The sequence below is a fragment of the Salvia splendens genome, chromosome 18, assembly GCF_004379255.2.
Source record: "Salvia splendens isolate huo1 chromosome 18, SspV2, whole genome shotgun sequence".
Lineage (NCBI taxonomy): Eukaryota > Viridiplantae > Streptophyta > Magnoliopsida > Lamiales > Lamiaceae > Salvia > Salvia splendens.
The window spans coordinates 24,548,718-24,566,202 of NC_056049.1; the positions used below are offsets into that span (position 1 = coordinate 24,548,718).

The 17,485-nt window shown below is 41.8% G+C and overlaps 2 protein-coding genes across 2 annotated transcripts; one reads left to right on the forward strand and one right to left on the reverse strand.

The window, feature by feature from the left end:
- Nucleotides 1-5,940: 5,940 nt before the first annotated feature.
- On the forward strand, nucleotides 5,941-9,195 carry LOC121776982 (putative disease resistance protein RGA3). The gene has a single exon (XM_042174115.1). The coding sequence runs from the start codon at nucleotides 5,941-5,943 to the stop codon at nucleotides 9,193-9,195; it is 3,255 nt and encodes a 1,084-aa protein (XP_042030049.1).
- A 4,123-nt stretch (nucleotides 9,196-13,318) lies between these two features.
- LOC121777271 lies at nucleotides 13,319-17,249 on the reverse strand. The gene is made up of 9 exons (XM_042174463.1): nucleotides 16,893-17,249; nucleotides 16,034-16,210; nucleotides 15,814-15,908; nucleotides 15,116-15,169; nucleotides 14,125-14,364; nucleotides 13,973-14,035; nucleotides 13,804-13,872; nucleotides 13,650-13,695; nucleotides 13,319-13,482 (listed from the first exon to the last, which is right to left on the reverse strand). Exons 1-9 carry the CDS (start codon nucleotides 16,924-16,926, stop codon nucleotides 13,334-13,336), a joined length of 927 nt encoding a protein of 308 aa, XP_042030397.1. The 5' UTR covers nucleotides 16,927-17,249; the 3' UTR covers nucleotides 13,319-13,333.
- Nucleotides 17,250-17,485: the final 236 nt, after the last annotated feature.

Sequence of the window (17,485 nt, forward strand, 5' to 3'; positions counted from 1 at the left end):
CACAGAAAAAGGAACACTGACATGGTACTTGCGAGTCAAAACTAGAGTCTGAATAGACGAGGGTATCGTCCTTGGAAGGACTCTTAGAAGGGATTTCATTGGGAATCCAAGTAAGTACTATTGATTATAATCATCGGTTCTAGTTATGTGACACTCCCTTGTTTTTCTTGTGGAGCTCGCACATGCTAAACGCGTTCTGGGAAACCATACATTCCAAGATGGGGTTCCTCGTGCTGTTAAACTGATAACCGCAGCTGGAGGTCATACTTTCATATCGTTCTCGATAACTTAGAACGCTGATTCTGGTAAAACATTACATTCTCCATCGTGCTTCGTAGCACGCTATAAGTATCGCTTCTGGATCACGTAGCCACTTGGGCTTGTTACGCCACATTAGATCACTTTACTAGGTCGCGGGTACGATCTCTTTCCGTGTAGGGATGTATCTCCCGAACAGGCTTGAAAGTAAACTATTTTTGTTAAAACTTGGTCTTTGTAAAGACATTGGGAACTTCTTGGTTCATCGTCTAGTATACATATGTATACTATCTGTGTGCTTAAAAGAATGGACTTCCTTTAATTGCTGTCTATAAGTAGTACAATAGTACTTTTTGGCTCATCTTTTCTTTCTCATAATTCCTTGGAATTTGAAGCTTGCCCAAACTGATGGGTTTTAGTTGGTCTCGTCGCCCTGGAAGGCGGTAACAAATTCTCGTTCTGCTAGTACTTGGTCCTATATGTCCCACCTAAGGTACTTCTCTAAAGCACTCTAGGTTCGCATATATAGTCCACATGACACTTATACATTCATGTCAAGCTCATAAGTCACAGATACTTTAAGCATATCTCATGCGAAGTATCAACTATCACGTTGCATCTTGCAAAAATCTCAAATACACATTTTCGTTCCCAAAAAGGGCTGTGAAAATTCTTTTCTTTTTTTTTTTTTGAAAATCCCATGAAATTCATTTTCATTCTTAAATGGAAAAAATATTTTTCTTTCTTTAAAATTTTCTTTTCTGGACGAGCGGGCGTAGGCCCCTGTTTCTGCTGCAGTTGATCGTGTCGAGCTGAGGTGTTGGGATCTTGTACTTAACATTGTGTTCATCTTCTAGCCTAGTACTATCTTTTCTGGACTGAGGCTTAGAAGGAAGGTTCTTGGGTCAGAGCGAAAGAAAAGTGCTCTGATACCACTCTGTCACGACCACATCTCCCTAGTCAAAGAAAGTGTAGCTTTACCGCGACTAAAACATACTGAAACTGTCTCAACTCATCATAAGATGCTTAAATCAAAAGAAACATTGTTTGAAGTGTGTTGAGGGTACAAATCATGCTGAATCAGAGTAGTTATGAGAAATTGTCTTTGTTAAATGAATGTTCTGAATTTGCGCAACGGAAGAGTACCAAGACAGATGTAGTATGTATGAAGACACACTACACCCGCTACCTTCCTACTTATTTGGTCTTCTGTCCCAACACCTCCTCGGCTTTGACAACAATCAACCTGCACATTAAGGAAAACAATATGCAGGACTGAGTACTTGATGCACTCAGTGGGCTCATGCCGAAAATATTTTCTTTTAGTTGTCAGCCAAGCTGAGTGAACGCGGGGTTTTACTGAAAATATATCCCGGTCACTAAAATCTGTTATTTCTTTCTGAAAATAGACTGCAGTCTCTTAAACTTCTGATGATATGCCATATCAGTTGCGTGAATCGGGAATGTGGCCACATTCCACGACCACTGGGCCGGCCAACCTGGCGCTAGCTCACGACCCACGGACCGGCCAACCTAGCGCTAGCTCACGGTCCCTATGTGTACACTAGTCCGAGTAGGATTTACTGACCTACTGGGACCCGAATTCGATTTAACTGGGTTGGCATAGCCAACAGATAGGCAATCATAAAACAAAACATGGCATGACAACTCATTCAAATAATCATATTTTCACATAAAGCATGCTTTAAAAGAAGGAAGAGAAACCCCACCTCAATTGCTTAACTCTTGCAAAAACGGGTGCTTTTCTGTCCTGGGATTACGCGTCGAGTGACGACGTTCCTTTACAAAGTTGAATATACTTAAATTAGGCTTTTTAAAGAAAATGCTTATCTTGCATGAATGCATGCCTAAGCGTGTGCTATTTTATTTTATCTCTTTCTTTCAAAAATTAGAGATCTAAATTCTTTAATTAAAACTGTGACTATTAAAGTCCGCTTTAATTATTTTATCGAAAACTATTTCATCACGGCTCATAAATCCTCTTCTTCCGCAGCTTAGGAAACTAAATTAATTAAGCTCCAAGCCCAATTCCTTAACTCAATTCCTTCCTGACACAAAATTATTTTCAAGCTCGTCGATTGAATCTCGGTCCAGTTTAAATGATTGGTCTTTTCCCCTTAATTAATTCAGGCCCAAAACAAAAGAAATAAAGTGGCCCAAACTATACTCCTCTCTCCATTTATTTCTATTTACAGGCCCATCCCCTTTTTTTAATTAATTATCAGCCCCAAAGAAATCAAGCCCAAACCTCCTTATTCCTCCAATGCATCGGCCCCCATTCCCCATTCTTCCTCATTCTCCCCCAATTCACAAACAAAAGAAGAAGAAAAAGAAATCGGGAACCCTGGCCCCCTTCCTCTCATCTCTCGCCTTCCGTCGCCGGCGTTTCCCTCTACGCCGTCGCCATCTCCTGCCCACCCCTCTCAACTTCCGGCTTGCTGCGAGCTGTCACCACCACCGTGTTCGCGAAACGCCGTCGGGTAGACCCTCTGCCCCCTAGCCGACGCTGCGGCGATGCCCCATGGTTTCAGCAGCAAATGCTCCTCCGCCGAGCATCGGGCCGAACCCCGACGGTCCAGCTGCCCAGCAGCTCCTCCGTCGCCAACCCCTCCCAAAGCTAAGTTTCTTCTTTATTCCTTTTAGTGGTGTGAAAAGGAGCCGGCAAATTCCTATGTTTCTGTGACTTAGCATTGGGGATTTTCTTAGATTCTGTTATGGATGATTGAATCTCATGGAGGGGTTGAGCTTGTGGTAATTGTTTCTTAAATCCAACGAAGCTTGTAGTAATGAGGCTATACTGTGGTATCATCTTGTTAGCTATTTCCTATCATGTTTATTGAAGGGCTAAGAGATCTAAGCATGACTTCTATGTCCTTCTAAGTTCTTATTCTGTGCTACCTACTGTGTTTGCGTAAAAAGATGCACAAAGGGTGTTGAGGATTTACCTCTTGTGACTGAAGAGGAGCTACTCTTACTCTTGCTCGATTCCTCACTGCCTCGGTTCTCCCTCTTTCTCCTTAACTCGTTTCCTTGCTGCTCAAACTGATATGAGGCTGAGCAAATTTTGTGGTGGTGGAAGGAAAGATAGAACCGAGGGGTGTGGCATATTTATGCACAGCTTGTAACTGAAAGCTGCACAATGGTTGCTGTACTTGACTGAAAAAAAGCTTAGGCAGCTGGCTGCTCTCTTGCAGCTCTGCAGAACACTGTACCCTGAGCCCCTTTTGTAAACAATTTCTAGTGTTTCATGGTAGTGGCTGTTCTGTGCTGTATGGTACCTTGGCTCATTCATAAGTTATCTCCTTTTTGCAGGTGCACAAAGAATGGCAGGGATTTGCTAGGGGATTTCTTGACAATGGCAGGCAGGAAGGGAGTACAAGCTGTCCAACACAGTCTCCCTGAGCCCCTGCAGGTGCTGGAAGAAGGTGCCGGCTGGAATTGCTCCTTTTAGCCCAAACACTTCCTCATTTTTGAAAAGGTAAGGCTACACATTCTCCTTTTAAATACCTCTTTTAGTTGTCTTTAATTTATGCAACTAATTCTCTTTTTTTGTGTGCTTTGGCAAGAGCTGCGGCTGCTACGGGGCTGCCCTCTCTCGTGGCTTCTCGGACTCGTCGCTGCTTTGCCGAGACGGTTCGGCGATGGAGGTCGATATAGATGCTAGGGACTCGAATTGTAATAGTGTAGCTTGGTTTATATTTTTTTTGTGTCGACAAGGATTGTGAAATTGTTAGTTTGAGATTAAATGACATTGGAAAATTCATTAGCTTTAATTCTTTTCTGAAATTTGTACTATTTCTTTTATTCAAGAAATAAAATTATGCATTCATTAATTGTATAACACTTCTAGTATTTGTTTCGAAAATTCTCGAGATCTTAGTCCCGGCTATTACAGTTGTCGCCATCATCATCCTCATCGTCGTGGTGTGAGGTCTGTGATCTTCTAAATCTTGATGTTTCCAAATTTTTTAGTTTTTGTTGAGCACCTTATTCTTCATTGTTTTCTTTCACGAAAATTTGCTAATATAGAGAATCATAAATGAGACAAGTTCTCTTTGCTGGACACTTGGACCCGTTTTATAGAGTGAGTGGGTTATAGCAAGAGGATTAACATAGGATAAAATTTTCGGGCCAAATGTAGGATTTATGTAGGATAAAATAAACCCACAAGAGGATAAAATAAACCCACAAATTTTGTGGGTCACATTAACTAAGCCCAATAGTGAAAACGGGCACTATTCACGCGGGCCTGGCGGGCCGCCGCAATTTTTTTCGGGCCTTGGATTGCATTTATCCAGGCTATCAAACATTGGATTGTGGTGGGTCCCACCAACCTTAACCTTGGTTTATCACCTATAAAACGGGTCCTTTAAAGTCAAATGAATCTTTTTTTTTCCTTGATTTTCCAATTACTCTTTGATATTTACATGGGACTAGTCAAACAGGCTAAGGAATTGGCTGATGCATAATGAATTTTGGTCATCAGAGGTCATTTGAGGAATAAAATTCGGTGAGAGACTTTTACTCCGCCCGGTGATTTGTCTCACCAATGTTAGCCAGCTGGTGGCTTGTTCATTCAAGTGCAAATTTCAGTTTTTAATGCAGTTTTCTCAATCATTCAGCAACGAAAAAGGGAGAAAAACACAAGGAAGGAGGAAGACGAGAAAAGTTAAGAAGATGCGCACCAACATTGATCTTCACATCGAGCTCTCCATTGTTTTACTGATTTTGATTATTTGTAGTGTTTGTTTTGGATGATTAGTTGCTTTTTTTTATGTTGTTCCGACATGAATATAGACAAATTTTGTGGACAAACTCTAATTAATCTTAGTTATTCTTTGGGGTATAATGTTTGTCTATGAGTCTTTGTCTATGAATTTCCTTGCATTGATGCATCTATCTATCGTAAAGAATACTTACACATTCCAAACCTTGAAAGAGTGTGTGACTAAAGCCTCTTCCTTTAAATGTTCACAATCTTACTTTATTATTATTATTATTATTATTATTATTATTATTATTATTATTATTATTATTGAAAAATAGACTTTACTTTCACTGACTAGCTCATTCAATTAATATTTTGGAATGTAACTAATTTCTTTTTATCCAATTTTCTATATATTTCTTAGAAGCCGTATGGAGTTGAAATTAAACATTTATTCATAGACAATGGAGAAGAATTCAACAAAATTTAATACTCCATCCGTCCCCCAAAATTCGTCACCATTTGACCCGGCACGTGTTTTAAGAAATATAATAGAAAGTGGGTAAAAAAGTTGGTGGCATGTGGATCCTACTTTTATATATTAGTTTTATAATAAAATGTGGGTGTGAATGAGTTAGTTGAATGTAGGGTCCACTACCAAAAATGGTAAAAGTGAAAGGTGACAAATTTTTAGAGACGGATGAAAAAGGAAATAGGTGACAAATTTTCAGGGACGGAGGGAGTATAAACTTAAGACTTTATAGAGTCGTGGGCCCCGATTCTAGTAGAGTTTATTTGTGTTTAAATATTGATGGCGGCAGCTTCCAAATCCTTTGAATAATCATCCACTAGTTCACATTACAATTCAGAGTTCAAACACTCATCTTCGTAAAGAAAAGAAAAATTCAAAACCATTTTCTCTCACACTGATATCTCTTCTGCAAAGCAAAGCCATGGATGGAGGTGCTGCAGCCATCGAAGTTCTTCTCCAAAATCTGATCAACGTTTTAAGGGAAGAGTACTCTCTACTTCGAGGTCTCGACAAAGATGCCCAACAGCTGCAGAAGACTTTGGTCATGATTGTAGCATACTTGAGTGATGCACAGAAGAAATTCATCACTCAAGATGCTGTCAAAATCTGGTTGAGGGAGCTCGAAGCTCTGGCTTTCGATGCTGATAATGTCTTGGACAAACTCAGCTATCATCTTCTCCACAAAAAAGTGAAGAAAATGAAGACACCCAAAGCCAAGGATAAGGTACTATCATGCTTCTCATCCTTTCATGGCATTTCACGTCGGCGTAATATGGCTTTCACAATCAAACATATCAATGTTGATTTTGAATCTATGAACAAAAGAGCATTAGATCTTGGCCTTCAAAGCATGGTTGTGAATGCACCCGCTGCAGTTGCTCATACTTCCATTGAGACGGATTCGTTCAGTCTTGATCCAATTTTTGTTGGAAGAGATGATGATGTGCCTAAACTAGTTGATGTGCTCACCGACATCCAGCATGATCGGATCTTCTCTATGGTTGCTCTTGTCGGAATGGGAGGTGCGGGGAAAACTACTTTGACAAAAAAAGTCTTCAATCATGAAAGGGTAAGGGCTCGATTCAGATCACATATTTGGGTTCATGTTTCCCAAACTTTTGATACAATGAGTCTCTTCAACAAAATACTTTATAAGTTGACTAAAAGGAGTGATGGAGTTGAGAGTAGAGATGATATATTGGAAAAGCTTCAAGAAGCTCTCAAGGCAAAAACTTATCTTCTTGTTTTTGATGATGTATGGAATGATGATGTTATGAAATGGGAAGACTTTATAAACTCCTTATTGGGAGTTACTTCTACAAAGGGTAATGGCATTATCATCACCACCAGGAGTCAAAAGGTTGCTTCAATTGTTAACTCATTTCATATTCATCTTTTGAATGGCTTATCAGATGAAGATTGTTGGTCCATAATCAAAGCCAAAACTTTTGATGAAAACAGTGAAGTTTCATTAGGATTCGAGACGATTGGAAGAAAGATTGCTAAAAGATGCCAAGGTTTGCCCTTAGCTGCCAATGTAGTCGGGGGAGTGTTTCGTGGTAAGTCTGAAGAAGAGTGGCGCTTCATCAATGAAAATTGGCTTTCAGATGTTGAAGGAGGTGAAAATATCTCAAAAATATTGAAATTGAGCTTTGATCACCTGTCTTCACCGTCGCTCAGGAAGTGCTTCATGTTTTGTTCAGTTTTCCCCAAAGGTTGGGAAATCGAGAAGCGGGAGTTGATTGAACTATGGATGGCAGAAGGGTTTCTTCAACCAAGCCGAAGAGATGATATGGAGTCCGTGGGCAACATGTATTTTCATGTGCTTCTACAGAACTCTCTGTTGCAAGTTCAAATGAGAGATGATTATGGAAATGTGGAAAGTTGTGTTATGCACGATCTTGTGCATGATCTTGCAGCTTATGTTTTATCCAATAATGGCAGCACCCCAATTCGATACTTGTTTCTCCAAGCAGAATCGAGTCCTATTCCAAAAAAGGCGACCAAGCATTTGCGAACATTATTCTTGCATGGTGAAACATTTGGTACGAAGTTCTCAGACTTTGAATGTTTACATACTCTTACACTGTCCAGTTATAATGATGAAGAGTTGCCCTATTCGATTAGGAAGTTAAAACATTTGAGAAATCTGAATATTTCAAAAACATGTATTAGAAACCTTCCTAAGTGGATTGGTGAACTCCATCACTTGCAAACATTAAGAGCAAATGTATGGAAATTAGAGAAACTGCCAAGTACGTTGAAGTACTTGATTAACTTAAGGCATCTTCATATCAATTCTAGTACGAAGTTGCCGGCAAAGATTGGGAGATTGAATCGTCTCCAAACACTGCCTCACTTCACAGTGGGCAAAGAAAAAGGCTATCAAATTGAAGAGCTCGGAAGTTTGAAGAATCTCAAAGGAACACTAGAGATTCATAACCTGGAGAATGTGCGTGATAAAGAAGAGGCTCTGAGAGCAAATATATTTCAGAAGCCAAATTTGTTTGATTTGGTGTTTGAATGGAGTGATAGTAGAGATGATGAAAGAAATGATGAGAGTGTGTTGGAAGGCCTCCAACCTCATCCAAAGCTGAAGAATTTGAAGATTTCAGGATTCAAAGGCAAAAGATTTCCAACATGGATTGAGAAGATGACAGTGCGTGATGGGCCTCATGGCACATGGGTACCGCTTGACAACTTGATTACAATAACACTCTCCGAGTGCTCAGAAATTGAGGAAATCCCAAAGGTGGAGCACTTGCCGAATCTCAAGTTTCTTTGTTTGGACGGATTGAAAAAGGTAAGGTTTATGAATGCTTCATTTAGTCATTTAACGTCACTCGAAATTAGAGGATTAGAGAGATTGGAATGTCTACCAGAATGGTTATTCTATAACAATCAGAATCTCTCAGATTTGAAAATATCAAAATGCGGTGTGTTGAGAGAATTACCGGATGGCATGGACACCCTCAATTCTCTGAAGTATTTGCATATTCAGGATTGTGAATGTATAAAGTCGATTGGGAATCCAAGTGGTGGAGCACGACAATCGCAATGGATCCTTTGTGAGCTGAGTATTATCGGGTGTGAAGAGCTGATGGAATTGCCGCATCAAATGCTGGAGTCATGGGCCCCTACAATTGAGGTTCTTAGATTGGAGAGATTAAGGAGCCTAAAGAGTCTACCAATGGTAATCGACTGCCTCGCTAAATCATCTACTCGTCTCAGAAGATTGAAAATCAAAGGTGTTCCTAAATTGATGGATGCTAGTAGTGGTAGTGTTGAGAGTTGGGATTTAGGCAGGTTGAATGAATTGAACATAGATGTGAGTGAGGAGTGGTCAAGAGAGGCTAGTGTTGGCATTATAGAGACTGTGGATGGTATGCTGCAAAGATGCTGCAACTCACTCACTAACTTGCATTTGAAGGGGGTGGAAAATTGGGAGTGTGATACGGGAACACACCCGACAACAATCACAGAAGCGCAAGGGGACGAAGTGAGACGGGAGGAAGGCTGCGAGGTACCGAGAGCAGAGGAGAATCAGTTGGTGTTTGAAACTGCAGGGGAAGAAAGAGCGCCAGCGGCAGTGCCGAGCAGGAGCGACCGGCCACGACGGGAGTCGAGACCTCCAGTGAAGTATGGAGACTTCGTGGTCGCACGGAAAAAGCGTTGAAGATTCAGACGTGGAGAGTTATTTTGCTTTCTTTAATATTAGTATTTATTTTGGATGTTGCCATTTCATTATTTGGACCGATTTAATTAAAGTTTAGAGTCGAGCCCAATAAGCTCCTTTCCGGGTTTTCTTGGTGATTCTTTCCCGGATCGCAAAAGAGAGTCGAATCATCTAGGGTCCTTAGATTATAAAAGGGGATTGTGTTATGAATTGTTCATCAAGAAATAACATATTTTTCCTACTCCTCGTTGTTTTACTTTCCGTCAACCCTAATATTGGAGCTGATCGCGGGGCAAGCCCGTGACGTCCACGTTATCCATCCCGTCGTCGACTGCTCGTCGCCGACGAATCCGCGTTGAGGGAGTCTTCTCTTAACAACTGGTGCTTCCATTGTTGAACTCATGACAGGTTCTCAGTCCGGAGTTGCGCGATCGGAGATTATGTGTTCCTTGCCGGTGGTGACCAGCCCGGTAGTGTCTCAGTTATCGGAGTCGCCGGCCCTGGATCCGGTGAAGACCTTGCTGGAACATCTTGTGGCGAATATGGCTAGGTTTGAGGTTCGAATGGATGATTTCGAACGACGTTCGATGTCGACGCGGCATGCGGCTAGACCCGATCCGGATCCACCATATTCTGGGTCCACCACCGCAACAGTTGCGGCTGCAATACCGTCGTTGCCACCATCTTCGGCGATCAGCATCGCAATCCCATCTTGTCCTCCTGCGGCGAGCGTCCCGTTTCTAGGGTTTCAGGAGGGGTTCCGACCTAACCCTACTGGGCCACAGGCCTTGGGCCATAGATTTTCCGGTCAGCCGCATCACTCTTCGTGGGATGCACCGCCTGCCTCTCGTCCATCCGCAGCATGGGATGCGTGGGGCCATCGGCCGTTGCCGGAGCAGCAATTTCAGAATTCGGGCCCAGTTTGGGAGCCTCAAGGATCGCGTCAGTGGGGCAGCTCTCATTCATCGGACAGACCGACCGGATTGACGATGAAACCGCCGCGTTTTGATGGTTCAAACGTGGTAAGTTGGATTTCTAGAGTTCAGTTTTATTTTGATCACTGTCGACTAGCAGAGGATCAACGCTTACATTATGCGGTTATGTTGTTTGAACCATCGGTGGCTGAATGGGTTTTCAACTATCGGGAGGGTAATCCATCGGCTCGTTGGACGGAGTTTTTGGAGGATGTCCGTCGCCGTTTTGATCCACAGTGCTTTGTCGACTATTTCGGGGTGATTGCCAAATTATGCCAAACGGGATCGTTGGAAGAATATAACAGGGAGTTTGAGGGTATGTTGAATAGAGTTCGAGGGGTGCCGAGCAATCGATTGGTGACTTTGTATGTGGAGGGGTTGCAACAACCGGTTCGAAATCAAGTGAAGTTTCAGTACCCTCCGTCGGTGGCTGCGGCAATGGCCTTAGCCGTGGAGTTTGATGTTGCGACCGACAAGTGCGTGGCTACCCCGGGAACAAACGCAACAGCAGCCGCCTTTGGCTATCACACCATCGGGGGCACCGCCTGGAGCGGAGGCTAATCGTGGGGGACAACCCAAAGGGAGGAGTGCGGACTTTGCAGGCTTACCGGTGGTTCGCATTTCGGCTGCTGAGAGGGCTGAGCGTACACGGAAGGGGTTGTGTTGGTATTGCCCGGATAAATGGGTTCCCGGACACGTTTGTAAAGGGAAATTCTTGGTGTATATGGGCATGGACGATGAGGAACTGGAGTCCGAGGAGTCGGACCCACCAGCCGAGGAGATCATTACCGCGGACCTGTCATACATTTATGCGATGGGAGTAGGGCTGGCAAATCGTGCGGATTGGGTCGTTATCGGGTCAACCTGATAATGACTCAACCCAATAAGGTCTAACCTGAACCCGACCTGTTAAGGAAACTGTAAATCCGAACACGAACCCGACCTGCTACCTTCAAATCCGAACACGACCCGCACCCGACACGAACCCTTTATCGACACGAAATAATATGGGTTGATACGACATGATAACAACCCGAACCTGATATTACACGATTAAAACCTAATATTACACGATTAAACCTTAATTTTTAACCTAATTTACACAATTAAAATTCATTTTATACTATTTAGACCTAATTTATAAGAAATTAAAAAATTAAAGTAATATATATTTTTTAAAATAATAATAAAAATAATAATATTATTTCTTAATGGGTTACCCGTATCCGACCCGCATCCGACCCGAACCCAACCCGAAATTATCGGGTTCTTAATGGGTCAACCCGATAAGGACACGGATCCAATAAGACTTGACCCCAACCCAATAATTTCGTGCGGATTCGTGTCGGATTATCGTGTCGTGTCGAAAATTGTCAGCCCTAGATGGGAGGACGACCACATTCGGCCTCAATGGAATTGCGGGGTCAGATTGGACGGGAACAGGTGACGATTCTTGTCGATACGGGCAGCTCCCATGACTTTTTACACCCGCGAATTGCGGAGAAGCTGAAACTACCGCTGACTGCAGTGCGGCCATTCCGAGTCTACGTGGGTAATGGGGCGTCGTTGGTGTGTTCTTTTGCTAGCGTGGCAACGGAATTGTTTATTCAACAGGAGAAGTTTATTGTCACGTTGCATATTCTGCCCGTCCATGGTTTGGATGTAGTATTGGGGTTATCATGGTTGCACTCTCTTAGACGGGTCACCAACGACTTTGTTAAGGGCACTATCGAGTTCTTAAGAGATGATGTCCCAGTTTGCTTGAAGGTGGCACCTTCCGTGCCTCGAGAGGTTTCTACCAGCGCCGCTGCCTCGCTGCTCCGTTTGAGGGGGGAGGCTCATGTGTTTGAAGTGTTACAGTTGGCGCCAGATCTGGGTACGACCGAGGATGCGATGGTTTTTCCCTCTGATTTGTCAGCTCCGGTGTTGAGTGTGTTGGAACAACATCGCGCGGTTTTTCAGCTCCCGTCGGGAATGCCGCCAGCGCGGCCATTTGACCATAGGATTCACCTACTGCCTAATTCGAAGCCTGTTAATGTCAGGCCTTACAGGTACCCTTACTTTCAAAAGACAGAGATAGAGCGGCAAGTGAAGGAAATGCTAGACGCGGGCATAATCAGGAGGAGCCAGAGTCCTTTCTCGTCACCAGTGCTACTTATCCGGAAGAAGGATGGGTCGTTTCGTTTCTGTATCGACTACAGGGCTTTAAATGCAGCGACGGTGCCAGACCACTTCCCCATTCCTACGACGGATGAGTTATTTGATGAACTTGGGGCTGCCCGGGTATTCACAAAGCTAGATCTCCGGGCAGGTTATCACCAGATCCGGATGAACTCTGAGGATGTGTTCAAGACAGCTTTCAGAACACATGATGGTCACTTTGAATTTCTAGTAATGCCGTTTGGGCTTACAAATGCACCATCGACATTTCAGGCAGCTATGAATGATATATTTCGACCTCTTCTTCGCCAGTCAGTCATTGTTTTCTTCGATGACATCTTAATTTACAGCCCGACATTGGAGAGACACACGAAACACTTGCATGAGGTGCTCTCTATCCTACAGGCCCATAGCTTCTTTGTGAAATTATCAAAGTGCACTTTTTGCTGCTCTACGGTGGATTACTTGGGCCACTTGATCGAGGCTGGACAGCTGAAACCCGACCCAAGCAAGATAGAGGCGATGGTGGCTTGGCCAAAGCCCACGACAGTCAAGCAATTGCGTGGTTTTTTGGGATTAACAGGGTATTATCGACGGTTTATCGCAGGGTATGCATCCATCGCGGCTCCCCTTACGGAGTTGCTTAAAAAGGACGCTTTCGCGTGGTCGCCCTTGGCGGATGACAGTTTTGGACGGTTGAAGGAGGCCATGACATCAGCCCCAGTTTTGCGCTTGCCGGATTTCTCTAAGGTGTTTTATGTAGAGACTGATGCTTCGGATTTTGGAGTGGGCGCGGTGTTGTTGCAGGATGGCCACCCATTGGCGTTCTTCAGCAAGAAACTTGGTCCTCGACGTCGTGTGACATCGACCTACCACAAAGAATTATATGCCATCGTGGAGGCGGTGCAGAAATGGAGACAATATTTGTTGGGACGCGAATTCGTGATTAGGAGTGACCAAAAGAGTCTGAAAGACTTGTTGCACCAGATAATTCAGACACCGGATCAGCAACTATACGTACGGAAGTTGATGGGGTACAAGTTCCGCATTGAATACAAGACAGGCGCCTCGAACAAGGCGGCAGATGCGTTGTATATCAGCACTAAGCAGTATATCAAATAACCAAGATAGCAAATAGAGTGAATAGCGCCACCTAATAGGAATTTATGGAGCGAAAGAAACATGTGATGCTGTATGTTGTTAACGAATTAGTTTTCTCTCCTCTATTTGGTTTTGGTTTAGTGTTTACTGCCTATTTAAAGATATCTATAACTACATAATGAAGAATTTTACTGAAGTAAGAAACAGAGGTGTTTATACCTCCATCACTGAAAAGGAGCTTTAGGACTTCACCAGCCACATCCGACTGTTTCATGATTATCCCATATGATCATGAAAGAAGATGGAAAATCATTAGAAAAGAGTCTAGGCTCCAGCAGATCATAAATATGACAATGTGGAATGTAAGACTCACTTTGACAGGGAGTTCAGAGCCAAACTGATCCAAGAAGCCTATCACCTGTCCCTCCTTGATCAGGTCACCCTACGGTATCCGAAAGAGCAAGAAGAAATGGGTGTAGTATCATATCTGAATACATGAATACTAAGAAAATGGCGTAACCAGTGTCTTGCAAGGTAAGTACCTCTTTACAGGCAGGTGGTTGCTTCTTTCCTTTGAGAGTCCTGGCTCTTCTGAATGAACCAACCTATCATGGACAGGAGAGAGAGATATGGAAATTTGTTTCTAAATTGTAGATATTAGCAAACCACTATTCGAAGGTCACACAATACATACCGTGGGTGATGATACTATAACATACCCACTGGATCCAGAAGCATCCAGGGCTGCCAATTTGGCAGCCTTCTCAGCAGAGACATTTGTAAATGAACTCACTTTTTCTGCAGAAGATTTAGATGGAGGAGGAGGAACAGCAGGTTTACTTGGTGCAGAAGATTCTGTTGCATGAGGAACAACAGGTGCAGGGATTGGCGGGCCATCAATATTCCGCTTCATGTGGATCTCAAAGGCTCCTAACTGTTATATCATGGTGGGAGAAATCCATAGAAAAATAACGTTAAAGCATGGATCAGTGCAATCAAAAGCAGTCAGCAAATATATTTTGCAAGTTATATCACTCTATTTATGACTAGATTTAGCTCTCTTTAAGTTATACTCCCTCCGTCCCCAAAGAATATGCACTTTGGGGTCGGCACGGGTTTTAATGTAAAATTGGTAACGTAAGAGAGATGTAGAGACAAAATTAAACGAAATATTGTTAGTGTCCCACCTCAATAGAGAGAAAAAACTTCTAAAATTAGAAAGTGCATATTCTTGTGGGACGGACTAAAAATGAAAGAGTGTATATTCTTGAGGGACGGAGGGAGTAATGTTATATCATGAAAATAATTCTGGTTCCAGCTTCTAGGGACAGGATGTAGCTCTCTGATTGTTAGAATTCTTTTGTTCCAATTAATTGATGCCTTGTTTCTTTTTTAAGGTTAATACTGAATTTGCTCAATCAAAATATACAATGAAAGCAGATGGACTGAAATCTAACTTAAAGAGTGAGAAGTAAAGTTTTTAATTTAGATTGAAGTGTAAAGGGGGTTAGTTATCATAAAACAGAGCTATCTATCAAGATCTAGCATCTAAATACATCTGCTCCCACTGAATTTGAAATGAGTCACAAGCTTTTAGAAAGATAGAATATGCTAGTTCAGTAAGAGAAGTCATAGATAGTAATAATAATGAATAAATTGCCAGCTTATATAGAAAGATTATCTACCTTGACTTTCAGCTCAGCGATCTTTGTCTCATCGCAAACTTCGGTCAGCAGGGTCTGAAAAAGAACATACATTGACATTTTTTAAGTAAATAGAACAGTTATCTTAGATACTAGCTTAAACTTGTGAAACGCAAAAGAACAACAGAAGCAAGAAATTCGCAACCACCTGCCAAATCCAAGAAAACACTTTACATGGCATTCTAGTTTACATCAGCTGTTGGAAACCGTAAAAGTTCTAATACTTCATCAACAATCATAAAAAGCTCAATTCTGATTTACCACATTGAAGCAAATATAAAACATTGCAAACATCTTTGCTGCAAATGAGTTCTCTCATCTTCAACACCTAACTTCCTAACACTAGTAGTAAATACTAATCACCTGGGACACAATCAGTTCTTAACAGCTGTAGCTAATTGAAGTTCATCAATATCGAGTACGTCTATGAATCTATGATTGTCAATCACAAAGTCAAAGGTTTGTGAGCAAAAAAGTGGCTGTATCTTAAACACTTCTCTTGTAACTTGTTTAAGGAAACACCGAAGTGACCGAACTATAAACCAATTTGAATAACGAAGAATGAGTGAGGGCTGCAGGAAAACTTACTAAATCTACTAGTATATGATTGGTTCTGCATTGACGAATAAAGCATTTTGAGAGAAGAATATGAAGTAAACTAGATGAAATCAAAATAACACCTCAAAACCAGTGGGAAATGTTGCAGTTATTGGTGTCTTTTTCTCTACTGCGCCATTTGATTTTTTATCTGATAGAACAGCTCCATTAGGATCACCTGAAGTGGGAGTAGACATGATATGATTTTAAACTGTAATAATCACAAATAGGGACCAAATTCATTATGTACTAGAAAAATCGTTTGCTGTTTCTCGATAGCACTAGAGAATAAAGACCACCCACCTTTGGCTGAAATAGTAGCTTCAGATGTCTTTGCACATGAAACAAGTAGTGCCGCGTGTCTTTTTCTAGATGAAAGATTCTTTCCACCATATGCAGGCAATTTGCTTAGGTCACAGTATGCAGCAATGCCAGGTCTTTGAAGAACAGACTTAATGTGGGAATTTGTTCCAACTGCATCTGAAAGCACGTTTTGATCAAATAAATGCTTTAAAAAGGCCTGAATTACTAGAAGTTGTGTAATAGTTTATGACCATATAAACAAAAACTGCTAGAATTAGATATCAAGAATATGAGTAAACTGCTGTAAAATATAAGCCGAGTGAGTAAAAAACGAGATTAGATTGACAAGAGGCACATCCACACAAACTTAAAAACATGTTACTCCATTCTTTCCTCTTCCAAATTTGTATGGACTAAACCTATTACGGTGCCAAATATTCTTATGTTGTCCGCACGAGTGAAATCCAGTAGATGTCAATACATAATTACTTCCCATACTTATCATTTCATTTCCAAATTCACATCTCTTTGCATCTCAGCTCACAATAACAAACGAAACTACAGCTCTCCCAGCTCAATAACATCATATAAAAATTTACAGATAAAAACATAAACAAAGGCCTATGTTCCAATCACAGCACGAACTGATCTTCAACTAACACAATGTCCACTAAACATAAACAGCAATTTCAAACAAATAGATCATTAACGCAGAGCTAATCTTCAGCAGTTAAGCGCAATGCATAAGCCACACGATTTTTCAGATCACGCGAACTAAACAATCAATCACACAAATGCATACATATCTAAAAACTCAAGTTCAACCACACCAACACAAGATAAAGAGAATGCGCCTTACAATCGAAAGAGCGGAGAGCGGCGGCAGACTCCATGGTGCTCAGTTGTCAATAACCGCAGAGATCCAACAGGAAATCGGAGCTCGACAGAGCTGATTTTGTCGGTGTGAGAAATGAGAAGATGTCGAGGATTACAATGTGCGCTTGGTGGATAGAGAGCGGTGAGTAATGGGAGAGGATGAGTTGTTTATACCTCGAAATTTCCGCCCCTTTCTTCAGTTTCTCCACCCGCTTTAGATCCTCCTGTATTTTCTATGTAATCAATTTTGTTAAAGGAGTGATTAATTTGGATTCAAATAAAATAAATAAATTGCTAATAATTTAATAAAAATATTGCAATTATTGCAATTTGGATCCTCTCTGTTTATGCTGAATTGGTCATTAAATGTTGGTTTGGTTCTCTTTAGTTCAGTCGATTTGTTGTCTATCCACTTTATGGCAAACCATTTCCCAAGTCTTTACGTACTTACAAGGCTCTATTTTCGTTCTTGTAGGTGGGCAAACGCATCTTTCAACATATTCAATCCATTTGAATTGTTTTTTCTTTCTCTTCGTATTGTGTTTCGCATAATGTAGAACTTGAACATTGGGTTGA

Coding starts and splice junctions, on each gene's coding strand:
- LOC121776982 (XM_042174115.1), top strand. CDS start 5,941: ATGGATGGAGGTGCTGCAGCCATCGAAGTTCTTCTCCAAAATCTGATC.
- LOC121777271 (XM_042174463.1), bottom strand. CDS start 16,926: ATGGAGTCTGCCGCCGCTCTCCGCTCTTTCGATT. Junction 15,170..15,813: donor CATTTCCCACTGGTTTTGAG/GTGTTATTTTGA, acceptor GTTCTTTTTCAG/ACCCTGCTGACCGAAGTTTG. Junction 13,873..13,972: donor AACCACCTGCCTGTAAAGAG/GTACTTACCTTG, acceptor CGGATACCGTAG/GGTGACCTGATCAAGGAGGG.